This window comes from Phaseolus vulgaris, chromosome 2 (assembly GCF_051622355.1).
Source record: "Phaseolus vulgaris cultivar YP4 chromosome 2, ASM5162235v1, whole genome shotgun sequence".
Taxonomy (NCBI): domain Eukaryota; kingdom Viridiplantae; phylum Streptophyta; class Magnoliopsida; order Fabales; family Fabaceae; genus Phaseolus; species Phaseolus vulgaris.
In genome coordinates, this window is record NC_143499.1 from 2,705,758 (window position 1) to 2,730,874 (window position 25,117).

General features: G+C 28.7%; 3 protein-coding genes across 3 annotated transcripts; 2 read left to right on the forward strand and 1 right to left on the reverse strand.

The window, feature by feature from the left end:
* The first annotated feature begins 8,999 nt into the window (after nt 1-8,999).
* LOC137809860 (uncharacterized) lies at nt 9,000-9,425 on the forward strand. The gene has a single exon (XM_068610923.1). The coding sequence runs from the start codon at nt 9,000-9,002 to the stop codon at nt 9,423-9,425; it is 426 nt and encodes a 141-aa protein (XP_068467024.1).
* A 6,899-nt stretch (nt 9,426-16,324) lies between these two features.
* LOC137810168 (STS14 protein) lies at nt 16,325-17,194 on the forward strand. Its single transcript, XM_068611313.2, has one exon. The coding sequence runs from the start codon at nt 16,482-16,484 to the stop codon at nt 17,019-17,021; it is 540 nt and encodes a 179-aa protein (XP_068467414.1). The 5' UTR covers nt 16,325-16,481; the 3' UTR covers nt 17,022-17,194.
* Nucleotides 17,195-18,152: 958 nt separating this feature from the next.
* On the reverse strand, nt 18,153-23,425 carry LOC137810169 (uncharacterized). Its single transcript, XM_068611314.2, has 12 exons — nt 22,768-23,425; nt 22,565-22,640; nt 22,216-22,288; nt 21,730-21,813; nt 21,379-21,495; nt 20,772-21,233; nt 20,166-20,569; nt 19,972-20,071; nt 19,828-19,887; nt 19,660-19,746; nt 19,339-19,467; nt 18,153-18,684 (listed from the first exon to the last, which is right to left on the reverse strand). The coding sequence occupies exons 2-12, from the start codon at nt 22,636-22,638 to the stop codon at nt 18,382-18,384; spliced, it is 1,893 nt and encodes a 630-aa protein (XP_068467415.2). The 5' UTR covers nt 22,639-22,640; nt 22,768-23,425; the 3' UTR covers nt 18,153-18,381.
* Nucleotides 23,426-25,117: the final 1,692 nt, after the last annotated feature.

Below are 25,117 nucleotides of genomic sequence, written 5' to 3' on the forward strand. Positions count from 1 at the left end.
CTATTCTTTTAATTATACTTTTTACTACTATTATAAAATAAAATAAATAAGTTGTATAAAGTTAAAGTAAAATGAAAATATTACAATTAAGAACTGAATTAGGTTAACTTCAATTTTTTGATCTGTTTTCTGTCAGGTTACCAATACTTAACCCTGGTTTTCCTAATAGAAACAAACATGGTTTTTAAAAAGACATTTCTCTATTTACTTCGATCCAAACTTTTTTCAAATTCTTTTTTATTATATATTGGGTGATCTTCCAAGTTAATTCTAGAAAGACAAAATTAAGTTACAATGCAAGAAAAGATTGTGAAAACAACATTTTGATTGACTTGAGCTAGCATAGATTTAACTTTATATTCTATAAGGTTGCCACATGCCAAAGAAAAAACCTTAAAAGTGTAAGTTGAGAGAGTGAAATATGCCATTGGATGCTGGTCAAGTGGTTTGAATGTCAATTAACAGTTATGTGTAATTGGTCCAGAACATGATCAATGTTTAAATTATTAATTTTTTTACACTATCTTCTGAATAATGAAAATATAAGTAAAATGAAGTGAATTTATTATAATATTTCTTAATATTAATTATGATTATACTGGTCATAATTGAGAACACGATATCAATAATAATTATATAATCATTTCAGAATTTTTTTAAATAAATTTAGGAAAGTTCTTTCTAAAATTTATCAAGATATAAATAAATTTTAAAATATACAAATATAAGAATTTTGTGTATTAATTGTTTTTGGCATACATGCTTTAGAATGACTTTTTTTTTATGTGTTTTGAAACACCACTTTATATATACTTTTATATATATATATATAATTAAATGTGTTTTGACATACCATTTCTATATTATAAATAGTAACATCCCATTATATATAACATATATTATCACTAATAAAAAAAATCATAATAGAAACCAATTTTTAGAGACAAAAATAATTAGTTGCAATAGTTGCTATTATTTTGTATGTAATTTTTAGACAAAACCATTTTAGAAACTAAAAAAATGTTTATAAATTAGTTGCTATTATTGTTAAATAGTTTTTAAATTGGTATCTAAGTAGCAACCAAGGTTTTTCTACCAAATTTAGAAACTAAATAATTTGTAGTTAAAACCTTAGTTGTTAATTAGATACCAATTTAAAAATTATTTAACAATAATAGAAACTAATTTAGAAACCAATTTTTTTTAAATGGTCTCTAATTTAGTTACTATTGCAACTAATTATTTTGATTTCTACAAATTCGTTTTTATTTTAAGATTTTCTTGTAGTGTATAAACATTGGAATATTTTGTTTTGAAAATAATATGTAAATATTTAGTTCTAAAGAAAATAGAAATATTTGTTTTTTTATGTTGTTTCATACTCGTCATGTCATATAAATATGCTTATAATAGTTTATATAATTATAGGGTTGAGCTAATTTAAAGATAATTATCATATATAACTAGATATATATCATTCACACCATAATATTTACATAGGAGATATATGATAAATTACAATTAAATAATTGTCAACTAAAATGCATGAATTTAATCATATACATTCACTCGTAAAGAGCAATTCAAATTTGTATGTAATTTTATATTCTTATTATTTATTTTATTTTATTTTATTTTTATTATTATCATTATTATTACAAGAGATTAAATCCTTAATAAATAATGAACTAATCCATGAATAGACTGAATTTGATCATCACTTTCTTATCTTCTTAAATCTGAGAGTATAAGTATCTTAATTATTTTTTAAACTTATAGAGAATTAAATAACTGAATTTTAATCAAATAAAACTAAATAATATATATAATTTATTTTAAAAAAATATTCTTTATATATTTAAAATTTATCTTTGTTGTAAATGTTATATAAGTCATGTTTTAAAACAGGGCGTACAATAACATGTAGTTTTTAAAAGAAGTTTGACGATGGTTGTAATTTTTACCAAAAGAAATATTATATAAATAAAATAAAAGTTTGTATAAGAATAATAATAATGTTAATGATGACGAAAGATAAAATAAAGTTTGAATGAAAAAAAAAATATATGGATTTTCTTACTTTGTATTTTTCATTATAAGAACAATCCGTTCTTACCATTGAAAATTTATTCTCACTCCTATTGGTATTATTCAGTTATAAAACTTTGAGTATTTGCGAAGTATAAAACTCTTAAAAAAGTAAAGTTTGATGGTTGTTCTATCTTGAGGGACCATAACTATGCAACTTTTTCTAATTTTAGTTTATATATATATAATATAATTAAATACATTTAACTAATTTGATAGTTTAGGTACCCAAACACTTCTTCTTTCTTTACCATTTATCAATTTAACTTAATTTTATAAAATTAACTTATAAAATAAAATTTACCTCTATTTATTTATTTATTTTAAAATATTTTTATTTCTAATTATATGATATATCTTAAACAACTCTCTTTGTCTCAAATAATAAGAATGTAATATCGTTACATTTGCTTCTTAAAGCCTTCGAATTTGTAACGGCTTTTAGGTGTAGCTGCATATCAAACCGCTAAAATTTAATCCATAACATGCATTACTTATAATTACTTATAAGTATATGTTGTTACAAAATGTTTTTATCATTTGTAATAATATTACTCTTCTCCCAAGACTCCAAATTTTTTTTTTTTTATAAAATAGGATATTTTTTTTTATTTTTCTTAAAAGAGTGTGAAAAATTGGTATAAATATATAATGTTGAGATATTATTCACATTGTTCATAAGTCGAGGTTAAAGGTAGTTTAAATACTTCATCATCTCTCAATTTATTGATGCAAGATAAAACTGTGAAAAAATACTGACTTTCAAAAAAAAAAAACTTTAACAATATTATCTTTCCAACTTAAGTTTGAAACATAAAATGCTATCTCTCTTAAACTTATACTCCAAAATTACACTGATAAAAATGAAAGTTACACATTAAACTCTAAACCTAAATATTTACACTCAACTCTGAAAACAAACTTTCATCCCCTTTACATCTTTAAATAGGCATATACGTTTCTCATGTTTTTAATAAATTGTTTATGTTCTTAAAAATACTTACTTCCTTATTTTATTTATGAAAAATATTTATTTATTGAAAATTATTTTGTTTTTATATTTTCAAGTTTTAAGTTTTAAGTTTTAATTTTTATAATTTTTATTTGTTTTAATTATTATTTTAAAATAAAAATGTCGTTTTCTTAAAAATATGAGAAAAATCAGTTTTATTTATTAAAAAATATAGGAAGGTGGATGTTCATTTAAAAGTTAAAAGAAGTCATAAATTTGTATTGTAAACATAAAAAATAAAAGTTAGAAAAAATATTATTGTAAACATAAAAAATAAATTTTTATTTTAAATTTAGAGGATACACGAAATTTACTTAAAATACATGGAGGTAATGATTTTTTTTACTCTATCTTAATCCTCAACTAAAATTAAAAGAAAAAGTGAAGCACTGTTTTTATAATCAATTCAATTTCATAAATTCAACATCCACTTAAATTATCTACACCTATAAAATTGTTAGCACATAATCCTATATAAGTGCTGACCAAAAAAAATATTAAATATGAACATAAGTTTCAAATATTCTTAAAATGATGATTAAGAAAAGAGAGAGGAGTAATGATCCATGACGCAAAAGATGAATGTTACGGGAACATAAATAAAACTAAAATGCTATAATCTATAATCGTACGACTTTTAACAAGTCTCATGGTAGAATGAGCCTAACACTGTTGCACCCTTCACCACATAATTCCTACAATAATTGAGTGGTGCAATCGAGGAAGGTATTGCATCTCAGTTTCAATCTGATTTGACATTATAGGGACCTACTTTATCAATTTAGTCAAATCAATTTATTTTCTATCAACTCTATTTTTTTCCCAATATATGCATTTTTAATATAATACTTATATCACACAACAATATTTCAATATTTTTCTGTGGATTGCATCAAATCAAATATAATTATTTAAAAGTAATCAATCGAAGAATATAATTCATAATAACATAACTAAATAACAAGTTATATTAATTAAAGTATTCTGAATTTCTAACATAATTAAATAGTTTAATAACTAAATTTAAGTGATATGAAATTTAACCAAGTTGTTATGGTGTACAACCAAGTTTTGGATATTAATAATAATCGTTTTTATCGAGTTATTTTAAGATAAAAATAATTTTTTTTTAAGTCTTTAATGATTGTTTATCAAAACTTTTCAACTATTTGTCTTCTTAATATTTAGGCTTACTTTAATTATGTTCACAGGCTCACAATCTCGCACTTTCACAAGTAAGAGAGAGGTGTACCTGCAAAGACTATCCGATGATTAAGTTAGTTTCAGTGTTAAATGTATCATAAATTATTCTACCTATATGTTCATAAAGTTTCCTATTTATATGATTGAATATTGGGCTTTGTTGGATTTATTGGACCTATTGCTTATAATATTTTTATCATTAAGCTAAAACTTTGTTATTGTAAGTTATCACTGATTAACATAAATAATCTAGATTTGATTTTGGCTTTATCATGCTAATCTTAGATTATTTCTGGTTAATATCATGCAAACTATATTGGTCAACATCCGATAAGTCGTGAAGTCGAAACCTTGAGTTAAACTTTAAGTGAGTTGATAGGACAAGAGATCAAGAGGTTAAGCTAATTTAAAAAGCATAAATACTAGTTGGTTGAATAATTAATAAAAAAAATTATATATTTAATATCTATTTGGTAAATAATAAAATAAATACAATTGCTAAAGTCTTTTTTAAATACTGACCTTAAAAGAGGGAGGAACCTTATGAAAATTATTTAAGTAGGAAGTGCAAGGACCAAGCGACTCACAATGTATATGAGACTTATGAGAGTGTCAACATTCAATTGGAGACAAGATGGCTTTATGATTACTATCATTATAAGTGGATATAATTCATTGTAAGGTGGTGTCATTGTATGTTAGGAGGTGATATCATTATAGAAGTGACAAAGTTATTTGATGGGTTAAAAACTTGAATGAGATGAAGAAGATATTATAGGTGTAAGGAACCTTTTGGAAATGTAGATTGGGTAAACATGTAATAATGAATAATCACTAAACACTTGAGATAATTGAAAACAGTAATGACCAATATGTTGTTTTATATGTAGGCAAATATTGGAAGAAGATCCAACGTATTCATAAAAATAAAAATGGTTGTGATTGAACCGAGGTTATTAAAACTCCTACACGATCATAATGTTGAAAAGATGTTATTTAAGTATAAAAAAAATAAAAAATTATTTAAATAAGTTGACACTTATTTTGTTCCATTGTTTGATTTCACATTGAAAACACTTTCCATATACTTTATTTCTAATTTAAATAAATATATTTCAGTAATGATAAATTGGATTCAATGTATGTATATTTTTAGCTGATTTTAGTTTCATTATACATAGCTAAAGCTTCAAAAGTAGACATATAGTTTGGTAGATTTGAAGTCTTATATTATTCTATATTTTTTCCTGAAGTTCACTTTTTTTATTTTATTTAAAAAAAAAACTATATTGATTTGATGTTCCTTATATTAGTGTGGGCTTTTGTAAGTGAGTTTATTGACCTAATTATAACTAACATTTAGGTTCATTTTGTAGATAATTTTTTAGATTTGCATTTTATGATTATAATTCTTGATTTTAAAAATTAAATTAAAAATAATTAAATATGGATTAGATTGAATGATATTTTATTAAATTTGTATTTTGTTCTATAAAATTTATCAATTAAATTAATTAATTAGTTAATTGTTGAAATTTATATTTGAATATTTAAATAAAAATGATAAAAAAAATTATATGAATCTTATATATCTTTTTCTATTATCGTTTTTCCAAATCTCTTTCCGTTTTTTAATTGGATTTCAATCTCTAGGTCCCAAATTATTTTTGTATATAAATAATAGTAAATATTAAATAATTTATTTATATTGTTCTCTATAGTAAATAGATTTTATAGAAAGAAAACTTATTTATTATAATCTTTAAAACGACATTGAAAATCAATATTAAATAAAAAAAAAGTTCCATTATAAAGGTGGTTTATAAGCTACTAAATAAGTTTCCAAAGACACCCTATTTAATATTATAGATTAGAAAACCCTATAGTCTATACCTTAAAAAAGAATTGATCATGGATGTCTCTTCCTTCCAATACGTCATGCAAAAAGAAATAAAAAAAAATTAAATGTCCATTTAAACCCACAAAATAAAGGACCCTTGAGTGTTAAGAGATTATTTTCCAACTTGGCAACTTGGCAACTTGGTTATTGATGGTAAAAGGGAAAGAAAAGAAAGTTGTATATGCATCATCAAGTGGATCACTTTTCTCAGCCCATCTTTTTCGTTAGTGGAATTATTATTGGCTAATATCACTCGCTCACAACATATTATGGATCACAAATTGTGGGTTCATTTCATCACTTGCCAAACATTTTAAAAAATGTGCATCCTTATTTCCCATAAACAATGATTCTCTGACACAGATAAACAATGATTCTCTGACAGAAAAATGCATGCAACTGATTTTCATCAAAATTTCGCAAGTAGTTGAAAATCAGTGTCTAGTTGTAAGTTAGAATATAGTTTCTTCAAAACTAAGAGCAAACTTAAATGTCACTGTCTTTATTTGGCTTAGTTTTGAGTGCTAGGATATCTTAGAAAAAAAAAATGTGGATGTTTTCTCGACACCCTCATTTTCCATTCCGATTTAAATAGAGAAGTAGATCTAAAATTTTTATTGAATTTAAAAATTTTAGATTTTTTTAAAAAATTAATTACATGTTAAAATTGAGGGATATCATTAATTTCTTCGGTCTAGACAGTCACAGGTTTATACTATACAATATGTTTGGATAAAACAATATGTGGTTTGGTTGTGTTATTGATATTATCATGATGTTATCTGTATTTAGAAATATCATATCCTATAATTTTGTCTGAAGAGCAAATGGAGGCAACTTCTTAAATTCAATATTGCAATAAAAGAAAAACAAGTATTTTCACCAAAATTTGATTCGGCAAAACATATAGCATATCAGTATCAACCAACACTCTAGCTAAAAAACTTTTAGATTTCATGGTGTAATCATCAAGAGAAAGAGAAGTACCAATCATTCTCCCTATATAGAAATTGCTTTTGGTTGTCAATATTCCATAGGAAGACTGTGGATCTTGACCCAACATTAAGTTTTGCTCATGGAAGATGACACAAAGTCTTTAGTCCAAGCAAAGACTCTCAAAATATTTGGATTGAGATTCCAAGATCCCACTGCTAGGACTCTTCTCATGTTTTTAAGGGAAGAAAAATAAAATTCATAAAATCATTCTCCCAGAGGAATAACTTTCCAAAATCTCTCATAGATTTAGAGGCAAATTTCAACTTTTTGCACATGTTTGCAGAGTAAGATGTTTGTCACCTTTGAATAGTACAATTTTTCTATGAAGGTGATTTTTACAATCTTCAAGACATGCTAGATACACAATCTTCAATAATTAACTAGGTAACCAATTATATACTAATTTAAAAAATATTTATAATAATGTAAACTAATTTAGACATCAATATAATTTAGTCAATATATCAACTAATTATTTTTATCTATAAATTTAGTTTATATTTAATAATTTTTTTAGTGTATATTTTAAATTAATAATATCATTTAATTATATTAATTATATTCTATTTTTGTGGGTGTAAAATACCATTAAATACAACTTATTATAAAAGAACAAATAATCATTAAAAAAATTAATTATTTGAAAAAAACTGTTGAAAATATACTATTAAAAAAAAGGAAAAGTATCTCAACTTTATTTATATTTAATCAATTCAAGGATAGTATTGAGAATGTATTATAATACAAAGATAAAAGTAGTTAAAACATACTTATATTTAAATCTGTAACTTATTTATTTGTAATTGAGCATAAAAAATAGGGTGTTGAAAATGTATTATAATATAAGGATAAAAGTAGTTAAAACATACATATATTTAAATCGGTAACTTTTTTTATTTGTAATCGAGCATAAGAGAATATAACGTTGAGTAGATTTAAGTCATAGATCTACTAAGAGTTGAACTAAAAATAATTAACTTAAATTCTCTAGATGACTTACAATTTTTATAACTCAATTATACGGATTGGTTGGTAGTGATGTAAGTTGTGTTCTGTTTAAATATATTTTGTTATTCTAACTTGTTTTATATATTTATTATAATACTATAAAGTAGTTTGCGTATTTTATTAACGAATTAAAAAATGAGATGTTAAATATATAAATAAAAATAATAAATTAACTTATATAATTAAACAAACAAATTAATTAAAAGTTCAAATCATTCAACAATTATTAAATAATATTATTGGCTTAAAAGGATAAAAAGTGTTATTGTACATAATTGAAAATAATAAATATTTATAAAAATATATAAAATATTACTTGAAAATTAAAAATCAAATTATCTGCAAACCCTAAAGGCTAAATCCATATAATTTAGTTTAACTAAAATATTATATATAATCCAACTTAAACTCGGAGTGAGTGAGATTGAGTCCTTTAGAACCTATTTTAACATGACCTATAAGTTTAATATTCTAAATATATATTAAAAAAATAAGACATTTGAATGTGTACATTTATTACTAAGAATGAAATTATTAAATGCAACATTTAATACATTTTTGTTTCAATTGATTTGAATTGAGTGTGTAGAAATGTTATTTTGAGTGCACGCGCACACTTTGCGTCAAAGTCAAATGCTCAAGGTTATTATTATATTAGTGTTATGTGACAATTGCACCAACGTCACCCTAATAATCCCTCTTCAAGACGAAACCAAGATCCAAAATATATAAAGAAAAACAGGATAAGAAGCGAAGGAACAAATCTCGAAACACCAGCATCTACTCAGCGCAATGGGCGCGTGTGCATCTTCTCCCTCCTCCAAAACGACAATCACAACCGCATGGATCAAGAACGGTGGCGGCGGTGCACGTGCGTCGGAATCGTTCCGCAGACCGTCGTCGATCATGGTGATGGACATGGCGGGTCGAATCATGCACTTCAAGCAACCCATCCCGGCGAAAACCGTGCTCTCCGATAACCCCCATTGCTACCTCTGCAACTCCGAGTCAGTGCACATCGGCACGTGCATGCCACGCGTCCCGGACGAGGAGGAGCTTATTCCCGGCCGAATCTACTTCCTCGTCCCTCTCTCGCATTCTCATTCTCCCCTCTCCCTCACTCTCCTCTGTGATCTCGCCGTTAAAGCCGGTTCCGCACTTTCCAACCCAAAAATATACCACACCACAAATAGAGCCGCCGTTAGACTCGTGCCGTGACCCTGTAAGTTAGTTTTGTTAACACTGTTTCAGTTTTTTTTTTTTTGCGTTTGCTTTCTGATTCAATCGATCTACTTGAGTGGGACCTTGTAAGAGAATAATAATAGGTCATTAAAATTTGTACGAGTAAGGGCCCAAATGAGAGTGATTGGTTGTGAAAGAAGAACAGATTGTGAATTGGTGTGGCTGCATCTGAAGTAATTCTCTTTCTTTCTCACAATTCTCCATCTCTGTTTCCTTGTAATTGCATCAAATTCGGTTCAAAACATGTTCTAATATTATTAGGGTTCCAATTTTTGGATTTGGATGAATTTTTTGTTTTTTTCTTCCAAAACATTTTTGTATGGTTCTGAATATGCGATTAGTTTTAGAAAATTACTCTTTATATTGCTTTTATATATAACAAATAATTGATTGTAAAAACAGGGTAAAATGTGGCTGTTTCATTAGCTTTTAGTTGTTTTTGTTAGCTGAAAAAGTTTATTTAATCATATTATTATTGTTGTTTAGTAAGTTTACTTTATTATTTAAATTCAATTCAGATTCCGCCACTGTAATAAAAAGATCGTTTTTAAAAACCTAAGGAAGTGCTCCCTCTCTTCTGCCAAAAAAAAAACGCTTCATTAATTATTTTTTATTAATTATATATCCTTACTTTTGAAAATATTAAAGATAATTAAATTACTGTTTTTATAAAATTCTAATTGAAATGTTGTTTCTATCAACCAAATCGATAAGATTTATGTTGTTTTTTAATAAGAAAACATTAAAATGAAGTTACAAATATTTTTAACAAAACCAATGTGAATGACTTTAGTCCAATTGCATTACACTAGATATAGTGTTTACATAATTTAAAAACTTATTGCACTAATATTGTATTGTCCTTCATTTGAATGAGTAATTCTTCTTTTCTTTTTAGTATCACTTCATTAATATGTGGGACTTATATTTATTGGAATCTTTAATTTTAGTGATCTTCATAAGTTACTGCAACATTAAAATATGTGATTGGTCCATTAAAAATATATGATTGGATTTCACGGAATGAAAATCTTCAAATGATCTCACCACTGCTCAAAGAAGGTCATCAATATTTGTAGGTGATTCCTTGATGAACACATTAAACGAATTTTAAATTCATCTTTTATAGCAGATTGAAGTAACTCAATGAGTATGATTAATATGAGTTTTGCATGTCTTGCTAGATAAATATTGGAGATGTCCTCTTGACCACTTTTCTCAAATTGCTAGAACAATTTTTAAATGGTTAAATGTTATTTTATAAATTTATCTTTCCCTATTAAAAGTTTGTAATAATATAATGAGTTTTTTTAAAAAAAATAAACAACTTTCACATATTTCATAAATTTAAAAATTAAAATTAAAATTAAAAAAAAATATATTAAATATAAATAGATATAATTTAAAAAATATAATTAGAAAAAAATGTATTCAAAAAATTAAATAAAAAAAACTTCACTCTAAATATTAAACATGCATTATAAAATTAAAAAATAAATCAGATTTTATATAAATAAAAAAAAATATTTTTATTATTAAAAACCCTATAATAATGAAAAATAAATAAAAAATACTAAAAAAATATAACGTAATTAACCATAGAAAATAATTTCATAAAAAACTATTATAAAAAAAAATACTAACCCATAAATATAATTATTATAAAAAAAATATATTAATATAAAAGTAGCAACAAATTAAATAAAAAGAGAATTTTAAATAATTTCTTAAAATATTAAATATATACTGTAAAATTAGAAAATAAATCACATCATATATAAATAAAAAAAATTAATATTTTTTAATATTAAAAACCCTTGTAGATGAATGAGGATAAATTCAGAAATAACACAGGCTGATGTGGTTTTCCCTCTACACCTCTTCATTGAGGGGAGAGGATATTTATTGTTCACAGTTATATCATCTCCTCCTCTTTCCTGCAAAACTCTGGATCCAAACAAATGATATTCTCTCACTTCTTTCCTTGTGAACAGTACATCCATAGAAACAAACAGAGCCTTAAGGAAAGATGATATTTATTGTTCACATGTATCCTTCTTTTTCCCACAAAACTCTGATCTAAATAGCTGATATCTCCTCATTTTTTTTTCTGTGAACAATATACCCACAGAAGCAAACAAACCCTTAATACAAATAGTTGATATCAGTGCTCATCCCCTCTTGTGAACAGTCCTTCCATTGAAACAAACAGAGACTAAATGACTCTGGTACCATATTAAGAAGTGAATTTTAGGTATAACTCAACCTTATAAAATTGGTTCATAAGATGAGGTCTTCACCGACTTATAATCTATGAGATTTCCAACAACTAATTTTCAATCATTAAAAAAAAACATAAATGATAAGAATACACATTACTAGACAATCATTACATAGAAACTAATTTGAGAGACAAAAAATAATTAGTTGTATTGACTAAATTAGATATTATTGTAAAAACTAAAAAAAACTATTAGTATCTAAATTAGTTTACATTATTTATAAATAATTTCTAAATTGGTATCTAAAACTTTCGTACCTAATTAGATATCAATTTAAAAACTATTTATCTCTAATGGAAACTAATTTAGATACCAATAATTTTTTTATTTTTTTAGTGTATAAGATAACATATAATTTAGTCAATATAACAACTAATTATTTTCTCTCTAAAATTGGGTTTTGTTTAATGATTTTTTTTAGTCACAATAATAAAGATACTATTGAAAAATACTTAAAAAAATTATTATAAATTATAAAGTTAATATTTATTAGTTTGTACAAGAAACTTTAAATGACTCTTAAAAGGGATTAAGGAACTCCAAACACGTAGTGGGAAAATTGCATGAAGTTTGAATATACATGCTAGTATTTATTGAAGTTAAAAGTTCAAGATTAATTTTAGTGGCTTAGTTTCCTCTGATTTTTGTGATAATTGTATCACATATATTGAACTTCCTATTCGAATTTAAAGTTCTTTATTAAAAAATATGATAAATTTGGTTGACTTTGATAAAAAAAATTTATAGATTTTTTTATTTTACTCTATTTATTTTTACACCACAATAAAGGTGTATATAAGCTAATTAAAAAATACATGAAAGATAAAATATAAGTAAACACAAAAATTAAAATCATTTTAAACTTCAAAACTAATAATTAAATATACACACCATCTTTCAAAATAATATAATAATTAGCTACCTAAATTTAAAGGAAGCGCCGAAGTGAATGTACCGAAAAAAACTCGTGATCACTTGAGTATAAAAAGTCTTATTAAGGTTGTGTTTGGATTAAGGAGGAAATAAAGTGTATTTGTGGGGAGTTGAAAGGATGTGTGAAATTGTTTAGATAGAGAGATTTTAGAGTAGATTTGTGAGGGTGATTTATTAAAGTTCGTGAGTAATGGTTTACAAACTTACCTTTGTTATTAAAAAATATTTGAATAATAAGTTATAATATATTTTTTTTATAGTTTTGAGTTAATTATTTTTTTATAATATATATTATTTATAATTGTCATTATTTTTTAATAAAAAATTTTAAAAATATAATACAAAATAATTTTATATTTAATTGAAATAATATTATTTAATATATTAAAATTTATGAAAATAATAGTTATTATTATATATATTTATTATTTTGTATAACTATATATTTTGTTCATATTGTAATTTTATTTTATTATTTTTATTATTTATAATTATATGTTTTTATTAATAATATCATTAAATATTTGTGTTACATAAATTTATGTAATATTTCATATATTATTTTTTATATTGCATATATAATTATATTAATAATTATAATAATAATAAAAATAATTAATATTATTAATAGTTTAAATAATTAATATATTTTAAAACTAATGTTAAATTTAAATACAATAAAATATATAAAATTGTATAGTGAGTGCAAAGAGAATTTAAGAGTAAATTCATTGAAGCTTAGAAAACATCCTCTACCATTTCTCCATATCATAATAGACCCCAATTGAAGTTCCCTCTCTCCCCCATTTGCCAACCCTTTCAAATCAATAAAATCTATAATACTATTTTTTTTCTCAGTAATATTCTATTCTTTGATATCAATATACTTGTTATGATCTTTAAAATAATTGATAATATTTTTTTAAAATGATAATAAATATAAAAATTAAGATAATTTCATATTTATTGTTTTATTTTTCTATTAATTTGTTTCTAAAACTTAAATTATGTTGGATAAAGAGTGATAAGGGAAGAATCAAGCAGTGTTTTTTTTATCTCTTTTGAAAATTGATTTTAAAAACTGTGTGAGTAAGTTAATTTTTTAAATGAGAACATAATTAAAGTGTTACATTTTCTTTATTCTCTTTTTTTTTTCTCTTTACATTAATCAGCACACACCATATACCTTATGTTTGTTACAGTTGAGAAAAACTAAGACTGAAGAAATTTTAAGTTTTTTTAATATTTTTAAAGTTAACCATTGTTACACTGCTAAATTTCTCTCAGTATAGGTTGTGCAACGAGTCTGTTTCGGTAAACGAGGTTTGGGGAGTGATTTGGATCGCAGTCGTCAACGAAATCTGGAAATATAGAAACAATGTAATATTTAGAGGGGGTGTAATAGATGTATTGGAAGTATTCACTTTGGTGCAACTAAAGACATGGGCTTGGGTTACTTCCAAGTTCCAGGATGCAATTTTTCCCTTCTCTGATCGGTGTGTTGATCCTTTGGTCTGTATGGAGATGATGTTTTGATGTTTGTTTGGGTTTAAGAGTGAGGGTTGTAGGTAGTTCTTTTCGTATTTATTTAAGTAGTGTTTAGGTGTTGGCAGGGTTGTGTTATGTGAAAAAGGTTAAAGGTCGTGTGTTTTGTATAAGGGTTGGGTCACCCCTAAAGTGGCTCACATTTATTCATTGTTTATTGTTGATAAAAAAAAAACCGATCTCTAAAATGTAGGATACGATGACACAAATCTATATATTATATAATTGTAAATTATATAAATTGACAATAAAGATTTACATGCACAAATATGTTTAAGTTTTTTTTAGCATCATGACTGATTCAAAAGGATTTGTTCCTTGTTTTTGTAATCATAATAAAAATTTATACAATAAGTTTGAGTTTTTAGAAAATTAATGTATTTATCATTTTTAAAATTGTGTTGGAACCGTGCTAGAATGGTTAGAAATTCAATAAATATTCTTTGAATTGGACACTTCACAGATACGTATCTTATAAGTGTAATACAACTGATTGTCGGTGTCTCATACGTGTATCCGATACATTTAAAAGATGTGTATGAGCTTTATAACTGTGAAAGGCATGTTATACAAAATTGACCTTGAATACATTTATTAAAATTTAATTGAATAGTCAATTATCATCATCTTGTAAATTCTATAGTATAATTATATAATTATTATTGTAGATTATATCTATTGTCTCCTGACATAAACTAGACAACTTGAGTTGCATTTACTACGATTTTAATTAGAAAGAACATATTCTAATTACTAATTATAATATTTTACCTAATGAAAATACTCAATCTATTAATAATTATCTTCCAACCTATTAATTCCTTACAATTTATCCATATGCTAAATTGTAACGGAGTAAGAATATATCATTAAATAAAATAAAGTTAGATATTATTTTGATTTTTTTATTTGGATCCTCTTTTAAGGATTATGTTTAACAAGTTAAAACAATTTATTATTTTTATTAATATATATATATTTTTTGAAATAAAAGTTAACTTATTATTGTCACTTATGTTCTCCGTTATTTTATTGTCTAAGTTGAGTTTTATTTTAACGGTTATATTTAATAATAAACAAAATAAATTATTAGGATTTATTAAACATAACTTTGCTGTAAATTTTAAATAGTAGAGGATCAAACTTCGTTTCTTTATGACATATAATAATTTATTTGATGTTTTATGGATCGATAAAATGTGAAACAGTTGATAAATTTAATAGGAATGTATGCAGATTTTTTTTTATTGACATGTACTTTGACCTCCAATGTTACGCATACAATGGTATTGCTTCCGTTTAATGGACGCAAATGTGATGTGATTTCGTAAGAAACCGTCCCTTCAAACATGTATTGGAAAGTGAAAATCAAATAATGCAAACTCATCCTAAATTATATGCTAATTAATTTTCATGGAATAACGAACCAGAATGCAATATTATAAATTAATTAAAATAAAGATACACATTAATTATATTTAAAATGCATTAATTATATTTTAAAATGCGTGTTCGAATTATATAATCTAAAAATTACTTTATAAGATGGTATGTAAAAGATAAAAATGTATTTTCACGTTTTGTATAAAGTGACAGAAAAAAATATGGAGGTGCAGGAAGAAACATTTGGCGAAATGCAACGTTGCAATATTCTGAAATGGGCTTCAACCAACGCGACTTCAACGGTTTCATCCGGCCTAATTCAACTCATGTTACATTGAAGGGCTTTGTTATCGCCCACCCTTTTTTACTAGTGACACTCCCTTTCTGTTGGTTTTTTATTTTGACCAAAAAAACACTTTTTATAGAACAGCGTTACTATTGAGCATCATATAAATTTAGGTGTGCATTCCTAATATAAAATAGATGTTTTATATAAATTATTTCTAAAACTAATAAAAACAATGATATAAATAATTCGTTAAGAAGTGGACTTTAAGTCTAACTCAATCCCATAAAACCGACTCAATGAGATAAGGTTTGCACTATTATGAAAATATATTATGAAAGACGTAGAATCTCAAACATGATTAATTAATTAAATAAAATTAATTGTGACGTAGTTTAGTTTTTACCTGCTAATATGATCTTGCAATCCGCAACACACGCATGCAGCAGCAATGAGCAACAAGATATAGGAAGGAGAAGTTGGTAAATTCAAAGATTGGTGATCTTACGTTGTTGCTTGCTCATAAACAATTTCTAAGTCCGTGACTCAAATTTTGTCATACATAGCATAATCCAACCGTTGAAGTACCACACGTAAGCTCAAATGGATATCTTCCATCATTTTTCATTTTCGCTCGCTTCTCTACTCACCTTTGTTATCCTCGTCCACGCCGCCACCGCGCCGCCCAATTCACCTCCGCCGCTGCCGCCGCTCACAGCCGCGGCGAGTGAGTACTTGGAGGCACACAACGAGGCTCGCGCCGCAGTGGGCGTGGAACCCCTGAGGTGGAGCGAGAAGCTGGGCAACGCCTCCAGTCTGATGGTGCGGTACCAGCGGAACAAAATGGGATGCGAATTTGCCAACCTGACCGACAGCAAGTACGGCGGAAACCAACTGTGGGCGGGAGTGACGGCGGTGGCGCCGCGCGTGGCGGTGGAGGAGTGGGTGAAGGAGAAAGAGTTCTACGTGCGCGCTAACAACACGTGCGTGGGGAAGCACGAGTGCGGGGTTTACACGCAGGTGGTGTGGAGGAATTCGACGGAGGTGGGATGCGCTGAAGCCGCTTGTGTGAAGGAGCATTCAAGCTTGACCATTTGTTTCTATGACCCACCCGGTAACGTCATTGGAGAGAACCCATTCTGATTCATCCATCACCCATTCCCATTTCATGCATCAAATCAAATCAATTATCAAGTAAAGACATTTTTTGCTTAACTTTTTCTCACTTTTTTTCTTCTTCAAGTTTGTGATTGTTATTTTTCTGCTACTGTTGATGATTTTAAGTAGAAATTATTGGATGATGTTGGGCCACCATATATGTGATGTTCATCAATCTTTATGTGCAAAAGTAATTAAGTATTATTAATTATCTTACTTTAAATTTAAACCGTTAAAATTGTCACTTGATAAGAGTGCTGATATAATAACACTATCAAGAATAAAAATATACATTTCACACTTTCTCAAGTTTTTTTACACCACGAAACATACATTTAACACTATTTATAATAATATAATAATACTTTTAATTAAAAAGTAAAATGAAAATGAATAAAATATTAATTTATTAAATTACTCTTGATAATTTACAGTGTTTAGGTAGGTAAGTGCTGAGGAAAAGTAAGGAAAAACAGAAGTTGTGTTTTCAATTTGTCATCAACATGGTACTCAAATCCCTATGCCACGTGACACCCTTCTTTTCAATGCAAATTTGACTTTGCCTAGCAGAAATTGTGGGGTTGAAAAGTCAATAATAATATAAAAGGTCATTCGCCAGTCACGAAAATATAAAAGGTTCTGAGTTATAAAATGTAATTAAACAGTGGTAGTTGCCAAATAAATTTGTATGGGTTTGATTATGAAATAATAATAATATATGGATATTTTTATTTTTTATTTTTTTACTCATCTCACACATAGACTCTGAAGAGAAAATTGAATGTTTTCAAGGATTCATTCATAAGGGGATCACTCTTTCTTTCAGTCGGGTTTTTGATCAAATTTGGGCCTTGGTATAATTTGGTTTTAAGGTTTTAGCTATTGTATTTCAAATTTATTTTTCTGTTCTTAGATGCTTCGTTGAGTATGTTAGTCATTTAATTACTCTGTTCAGAGTTCAGGTCCACATGTTCAATTCCATTTGTTTTCCAAGCTTAGACTTTTCTGATGAACACTAACCTCGTTGACAAAAGAAACCACTCATCATTTAGATTTACCACCCACTTTCATTTTCATGCGTTCTTCCATTTGTTTTTGTCTTTAAGCTCAAATCAATTGTTTATAATAAGCAACATGTTAGACAATCACCAAACATATACATGTGCTGTGGGATTAGCGAGTGCATGCACAGTAGCAACACATTATTTACACCTCTTCAATTGTAGTAGGTACTACAATGCTTTCACATTGTAATATTATATTTCGCTGTACCCTTTCTACTTTGTACAAAAAGAATTAAGCACATCACTTGCCACACTAAGAAGCAAAGCTGCCAAGTAATCAATCATTTCATCATATCCTTAGATATAAGGTATCGAAAAGTGAAATTGTGTGGAATCCATTCTATGCACTTCCGGGATTTTGCAAGCTGACATTTCTTAACACTTTTTCTGAGGGATTCTGGTAGAGATTCTAGGATCATATCCATCACACCATTGGGGCACAAACCCGAGTCCTTGCTGAATGACTCAATAAGCTTTGGTAAAAGTATTTTTTGGTCCTTGCGTACTCCTAAGTTAGCTCGAATGTACTCATCCTTTGCAACTTCTAGTTCTTGAAACACCCTCTTTGGTGTGTATATGCGTACCTGTCAAACATCATCAGAGTTAAGCAAAGGAAAATTAAAAAATATCTGTTGTACACCTAAATCTATTTGTCCATATATCTATTTCTTAATCCCCTGTTTTGGATTTGTTTGGTTAGCATAATAACTAGTACATGGTGTCGTGATTTTACAACTAACATGGAATGATCCATTTTATCTTCTTATTGAAAGCAATGCATGTATGAAACAGAATCTTGTGTCCTTTTTTGGTTCTTCGATTCAGACCCCTCAATCTAAAACAAAAAAAGTAAACTAAAGAGGGAAGTTATTGCCAATTAAGAAAACGTTTGGTTGTCAGATTTTAATTGGGTGATAGCAAGAGGGCACATAAGGTGTGAATCCTCTGAGAATAGTCCACTTGTCACAGCACATTCCATGTTAAATGTTAAACACAGTTAAAAGTAATTTTCTTCCTGACATAGTAACACTTCCATGTCCCAAAACATTGCATATGGCGTTGTCAAAGCATGTAAACAACTTTTGCAACTGAATTAATTTCTATGTTATCCAGATGATTTTGCTTGAATACTAGCCAATGTATAAGGAAATTCCCAAATAAATGTCAAGAAGGCATATAATCAAGCTTTGCAAAAAATGAGAAAAGAAATTGCATAAAAATGATAATTGAGGGAATACCGCAGGATCAGAATGGTTTCCTGAACAGAGTGCAAAGTGTGAAAGAGGCTCAGGATGCTCCAGTGCATAGGCCTGTCGTCTGTCCCCAGTTTTGAATTTTGTCCTTGGAGAAAATAACAAGCGCAGCCACTACAAGAGGAAGCAAGTTCAAAGTACCATCCATTTAAATCGCCAGTGTCTAGAATAAAAAAAAAGCGAAAAATTCTTCTCATGAAGAAGAGAAATTTTAAAAGTATATCATTTGAATTTCACTTCAGTTGTATATTTCTCTCATTTGTTATTTGTTTTCTCTAGGGAAGTAATTGGGAACATAGGATTCACCTGTCCTGGACGAGACATCCGGCACTTAAGTATAGTACTCTGTATTGTGTCAGCACTAATTACATGACCCCCAACATTATATGCAGCCTGCAAAGACCAAACAAGCATATAGCCTTAAACTTTCATCCTTTACTAAATAACTTTGAAGTTACTACTCTCAATGTTTACCTTCAAAAGAAGAAAAGCTCTTTTCACATTGTTTTGTGGAATCCCATAAGCCAAAAATGCCTATTAGAAACGAAATAACAAATTATAACCCAACTAATCAAATGGGAAAATATTAAGCAACCATGTTGTTGATAGTGTAATTACATGCATCACTAATGCATTGTGTATGTTGATCCAAAAAGCTAGCTTCTCCTCGTGTTTCAGCTTACCGGCATCTACTTGTTCTAATCGACAAATAAGTGACCTGAAACAACATAAAAGGACACACTCATTAAAAAATTCTACTGTCTATTTTAAAGTGAGACCTTCATTATCTCAATGAAATATAACAGCCTCACCTGAAATTCTGAAGCAACTTCTCAGTATCACCAGACTTCTGATTCTCTCTATAAAGCCATGAGACTTCAACCATGGTGCTGTATGGACCACTAAACTCCTTGAGTCCTTCCACATGGAAAGGATTATCTAACCGTACCTCAAAAGAGGAATTATTCCTGAACCTTGGACTCCACATGTCACCTTGATCTCCAATGGAAAAGGCACTTGTTGAGGACAAGGATGAACTTGGAGATGAGAGGCCAGGATGAGTCATAGGAGGGTCTGCAAGCTTGCAATATATAGCCGATATACATTTCACCATATCCTCAGAAAGTTTATTAGGTGTGACTGCAACATGATCAGATATTCTGGTACCGAGATGTTCTGCCAGACTTATTATGTTTGTTGAAGAGCTTTGAGCATACTGCATATAATCATTCACTCAAAGTTAAAATCCAATGAAAGTCAATTATTTCATGATTGCTACGCTACAACTCAATACATAAACTAATTTTAACTCATGAGAGATACTGGATTTTAACTTACAGTTAAGTTTATTTTATTTTATCTTCCTATGTTTTTTATATGTTCATTGAAAACTCTATTCAAACAAGACTTAGATTTACCTCCAACATGGACAATGGCTGGGAATGATAAGCACGCAGAGATCTAGCTAAAGATTCTTCTGGAGGAGATTCTCTTGTAAACGCTGGACAATGGGATAACGAGGAATGGCAACGATAAACACTAGAATCTAAATGATTTTCTTCTAGTAGATTTTCGTTGTATTCTTTCCCTAAAGTCTCAGGCTCATATCTGTTTTGCTCCTTTCTCCGAGTCTCAAGCTCATGGTCTTTAGATGGTGTTGCAGAACATTCTCTATTGGTTAAGATCTCAGGCACAGAAACATTGATGAATCGTGCACTAAGTGTTGTAAGAGGGAACTTTCTACTTTCCTCTTTTGAAGTTGGAGATACAGAAGATAATTGTTGATCAAAAGCTTTACGGTATAATGATAGAAGATGTTGCTCCAAATACACAACTTCCAACTCTAACACTGCAATTTCCCTGATTAATTCTGTGGCTGGCTGGAACACACACAAAAAAATTAATTAAGACTACAGAAATGCATAACAATGTCTGTGTCTTATGATACAAGACACACATATGACAATGAGTTTGTTTTGTATATGCAATATTTATTGACCCGAAATTAGTTAAACTTGTTGGTACCTTGGGTATCATTATCTCATTTGAATTAACGAGAGATGAAGATCTGTTTCGAAGTGCCTTTTCTAACGTGCCTCTGACCTGAAATTGGTCTTGTAATCTTCTCTCCAGTTGTAGAATCTGTCACGGGGTAATTTAACAATAAATAAATACGAACGAAATATACATGATTAAAAGAATATGGTCCAAGTCCCACACGCGGGATGCACAAACTCAATAATGGATGTAGTGTACCAAAAAGGGGAAAGAACAAAACAAAAAAGAAATGGAGAAACGGGCCACAGTGCAATAAATATTATTGCATCAAAATCTGCATCAAAAGAATTATGATCAGAAGCATTTCTGCTATTGTACCTCTTGCTTCATAGTACTGTGGACTTCTTTTGGAGGGGTTCGGTTTTTCTCAGCTTTATCACATTCCGTGAGGTAACCAGTGTCCTGGAATCAAATCAAACCCATACTTAGGCATGAAAGATAATAAATTTTGTCGTGCATGGGGACTATAGATAATGAAATCAAAATAGGACATCAATGTCCAAACAGTATGGATGTAATTAATAAGTTTGGAATAAAAATGATACTGTTTGCCAAAACCAATTCTCTGTTCGCTCATCTTACATTAGACTTTTGGAAAGACAGTTTGTTATTATTAAATTTTGGGCCACCATTGACATCATTCATGATTAAAGATTTGCCCTAAAAGTCAAAGGAAGAATGATGAAATTGCTTTTCAGCATCATACACTCCTCTTCATGCCTGCTATGAATGTATCTATCTACATGCAGTGCCTTCAATTTCTGAGATTATTGAAAAAGAATAGAAAAAAGAGATTTCAGTTACCAGCTTCGTGGGATCTGAGGCCTGAATGCGATTATCTGGATTATCCTCCTCGATTTTTCTCTTATCAGGAAGACTGCCATGTAAAACACAACAAATATAAGAATAGCAATTCCTCTTGTATTGTTGGGAATCAGGATGTATATATATTATAGATATTCATGACTACGAATGACAAAAGAAGCCCTCTTTGGTGTTTGATTCCATATCCAGGTCCATGTTTAAAGCAAAATCTCGTCAAAGATAATGTAAAAGCAACTATTAGTTGTTCAACAGTACATCATGTGTTCTTAAGCACACTATCAAGCAACAGGAAAAGCTAAAGGCTAAAGCATAAGAAACAGATAGGAACCTCTTTGAACGTTTGTGCCTTGGAGTAAATCTCAGTCCCAGCATTTTATTTTCTCCACCCCCTTCAAGCCCCATACCTGAAAGCCACCCAAAACAGAGTTCTGCACTCAGTAAAACCAAAACAATTGACAGTTGACAATTGACATAAACAACAACTTCAACTGTGTTAAAACAAAGCAATAAAGATATCATGAACCATCCTACCTTGGAACTTCACAAGTCATAACTCAGATGAAACACACTTGAGAAACGAGCTAAAAACACCAGTAAAACTCTAGAGTCAAAATTTAGTTCCCAGTGAAGCTTCCTTCCTGCAAGTTCCCACAAAGTGATCGTTGGCTGTTAAGTGTCTATGACATGAGCATGAATGTGGAGAAAAGACTGCTATTTTGTGACCAAACACGCCTTCACCCTTAAGACTCTCCTGAGTTCTTCTCACTGCTAGTGCTAAGCCACTACTGGCCTTTGTAAAGGATGGCCTTTTTGCATTTGCATGAAAAGGAGTTATCGGAGTTGGCTTTAAGGAACAAAGTCTTTTGTAGAATAACTTTGACAATGGTGAACGAGGGGAAAATGTCAAAGCCTCAAAAAGTGGAGAAATCTCACTCTAAAGTCTCACTAGAGATCCAAAGTGTGACCAACGAGAAGAAGAAAATAAGTGGTGGATGCATTGTCAACTATTTGGGTCGTGAGTGGAAAGTATATGTATGAATAGCAGCGTATTTATTTTCAACATTCTCTTCTCTTGTTGAGAAAACAAGTGGGAGTTGGCCACCGTCCGTCCACCCTTTGTCTCATTTTGCACCTCTCATTTAACTATGCCTTAGACACTAAGCCACTTGATTTGATAGAATACAGTGAAGACAAAAAAAATTGGGTATTGTTTACATTTTTGGTTGAAAAGATAAATTGCGATCTAAGTAAATGGGTATTGTTTATTTTTTAGGTGTACTGGAGCAATCTGTGTACAGTATTAGAAAGCCTTAGTTGAAATTATTATACTATAACATTTAAACTCCATGTGTATTACTTTGTTTGATAAGTGTTTCTCCTGCTTTAGTGCTTAATCATTGTATTTTTATGAACGTAGTTTTGTAGTTTAGACTAAAGTTTTCCCGATGATTAAGAATGATGAGAAAATAGGTGAGCCTAGGAAAATAGATACTGGATTTGCAAGAAAGAAAAAGCATGGATTTACCTCAAAAGGGATGAAAGGTAAGGGGTAAAGAACATTGGATGCTTGAAAGGAAAAGAGGATGTGTGTGTTGTGGGGTTTCTCTTTGTCTAAATGACTTTTTGAGGGATAACAAGGGAGATACCCATATTGTCCTTGAGTATCAAATGGAGTAACGTTTGTCAAAGAATCTACAAATATAATAATATATGTACTAATATACTAATGGGGCTTGACCTTTTTGGTTCCAAAATCAATACAAAAAAGAAAAGGATTGGGGTGCGGTAAGGTAGCTGCTCAGTTCTTGCTTATCGTAATCATATGCACCCCTATTGGCAAAAGAGTTTCTTTTTTTCGTTGCACACTTGTTTAGACAAATGGAAGAAAGAAAAGAAAAAGAAAGACTGAAAAGAAACTGAAAGCTGAGGAAAGATACAAAAAGGAAGGAACGTTGTTCATACGATATTCTATTCTTTTCAAAATGAAAGTATTTTATAGGTTGAAAATTACGGAATGGAGAGGGATTCACCCAGTGATATTCAGTGCACAGAGTTATATCCTAACATAACTTAATATTTTTTAGCATAGTGGGTTGGTGGAAAGCAGAGCGAAGAAAAGCTACAGAAAAAGACCAGTAAACTTCTTTGATAGGCAAGTGTACGAAAGTTTTGCTCAAACAAAGTTATCTATTTTCCTGATGAAGGAGATTATGTATGTGGCATTACTAATATAAAGAGCTTTAATTTAACATTTTATATACAAAAAAGTAAAGTGACAAATTTGGTAAAAGCCTTGTGGAGTTATTCTCCTTATAGACTGATGAACTGAACAACACAAAGTGCGGGGTTTCTTCTTTGGACGCATCATATATTTTAAGTTTCACTGCAGAGTGGAAATTTCATTTCACGTCCCAACAAATAAACAAATGAAACTTCTATTTTATCTTATTATCGATATGGCTTATGTCAGAGGGACGATTTTCAATGGCAGGAAACACTGATATAACAAGAGAAATGTGCAGCTTAGTATATGATGATGGGTAAATTTTCAAATTAATCTGACAGACATGCTCCCTTGATCCATGTAATCATCGAAAAACATATACAACAGCCTCTTTAAATGAGGAACAGGATTACAAAAGTACAAACTACATGGCATCCCTATAGCATGGATATATATAAGTTCACATAGTTTTATGGAACTGAGATTCTCCTTGCAAGACCATTTATAAACACAAGATAAGATTAGGTGAACATGCTTAAATGGTAAAATTGTTGTTTTACGGAAACATTTTCTAATGATTTAGCTGTGTTTTATGTGTGAACAGTCAAATACTTATTTTAAGAAGGGTGGTTATTTTAGCTTAACTGATCAAACAAG

What these genes read in the sequence shown, in the direction of transcription:
- LOC137809860 (XM_068610923.1), top strand. Translation starts at nt 9,000, where the DNA reads ATGGGCGCGTGTGCATCTTCTCCCTCCTCCAAAACGACAATCACAACC.
- LOC137810168 (XM_068611313.2), top strand. Translation starts at nt 16,482, where the DNA reads ATGGATATCTTCCATCATTTTTCATTTTCGCTCGCTTCTCTACTCACC.
- LOC137810169 (XM_068611314.2), bottom strand. Translation starts at nt 22,638, where the DNA reads ATGGGGCTTGAAGGGGGTGGAGAAAATAAAATGCTGGGACTGAGATTT. An exon ending in ACAGTACTATGAAGCAAGAG is followed by an intron (nt 21,496 to 21,729) that starts GTACAATAGCAG and finishes ACCCCGTGACAG; the next exon opens with ATTCTACAACTGGAGAGAAG. An exon ending in GGATGTCTCGTCCAGGACAG is followed by an intron (nt 19,468 to 19,659) that starts GTGAATCCTATG and finishes TTCCTCTTGTAG; the next exon opens with TGGCTGCGCTTGTTATTTTC.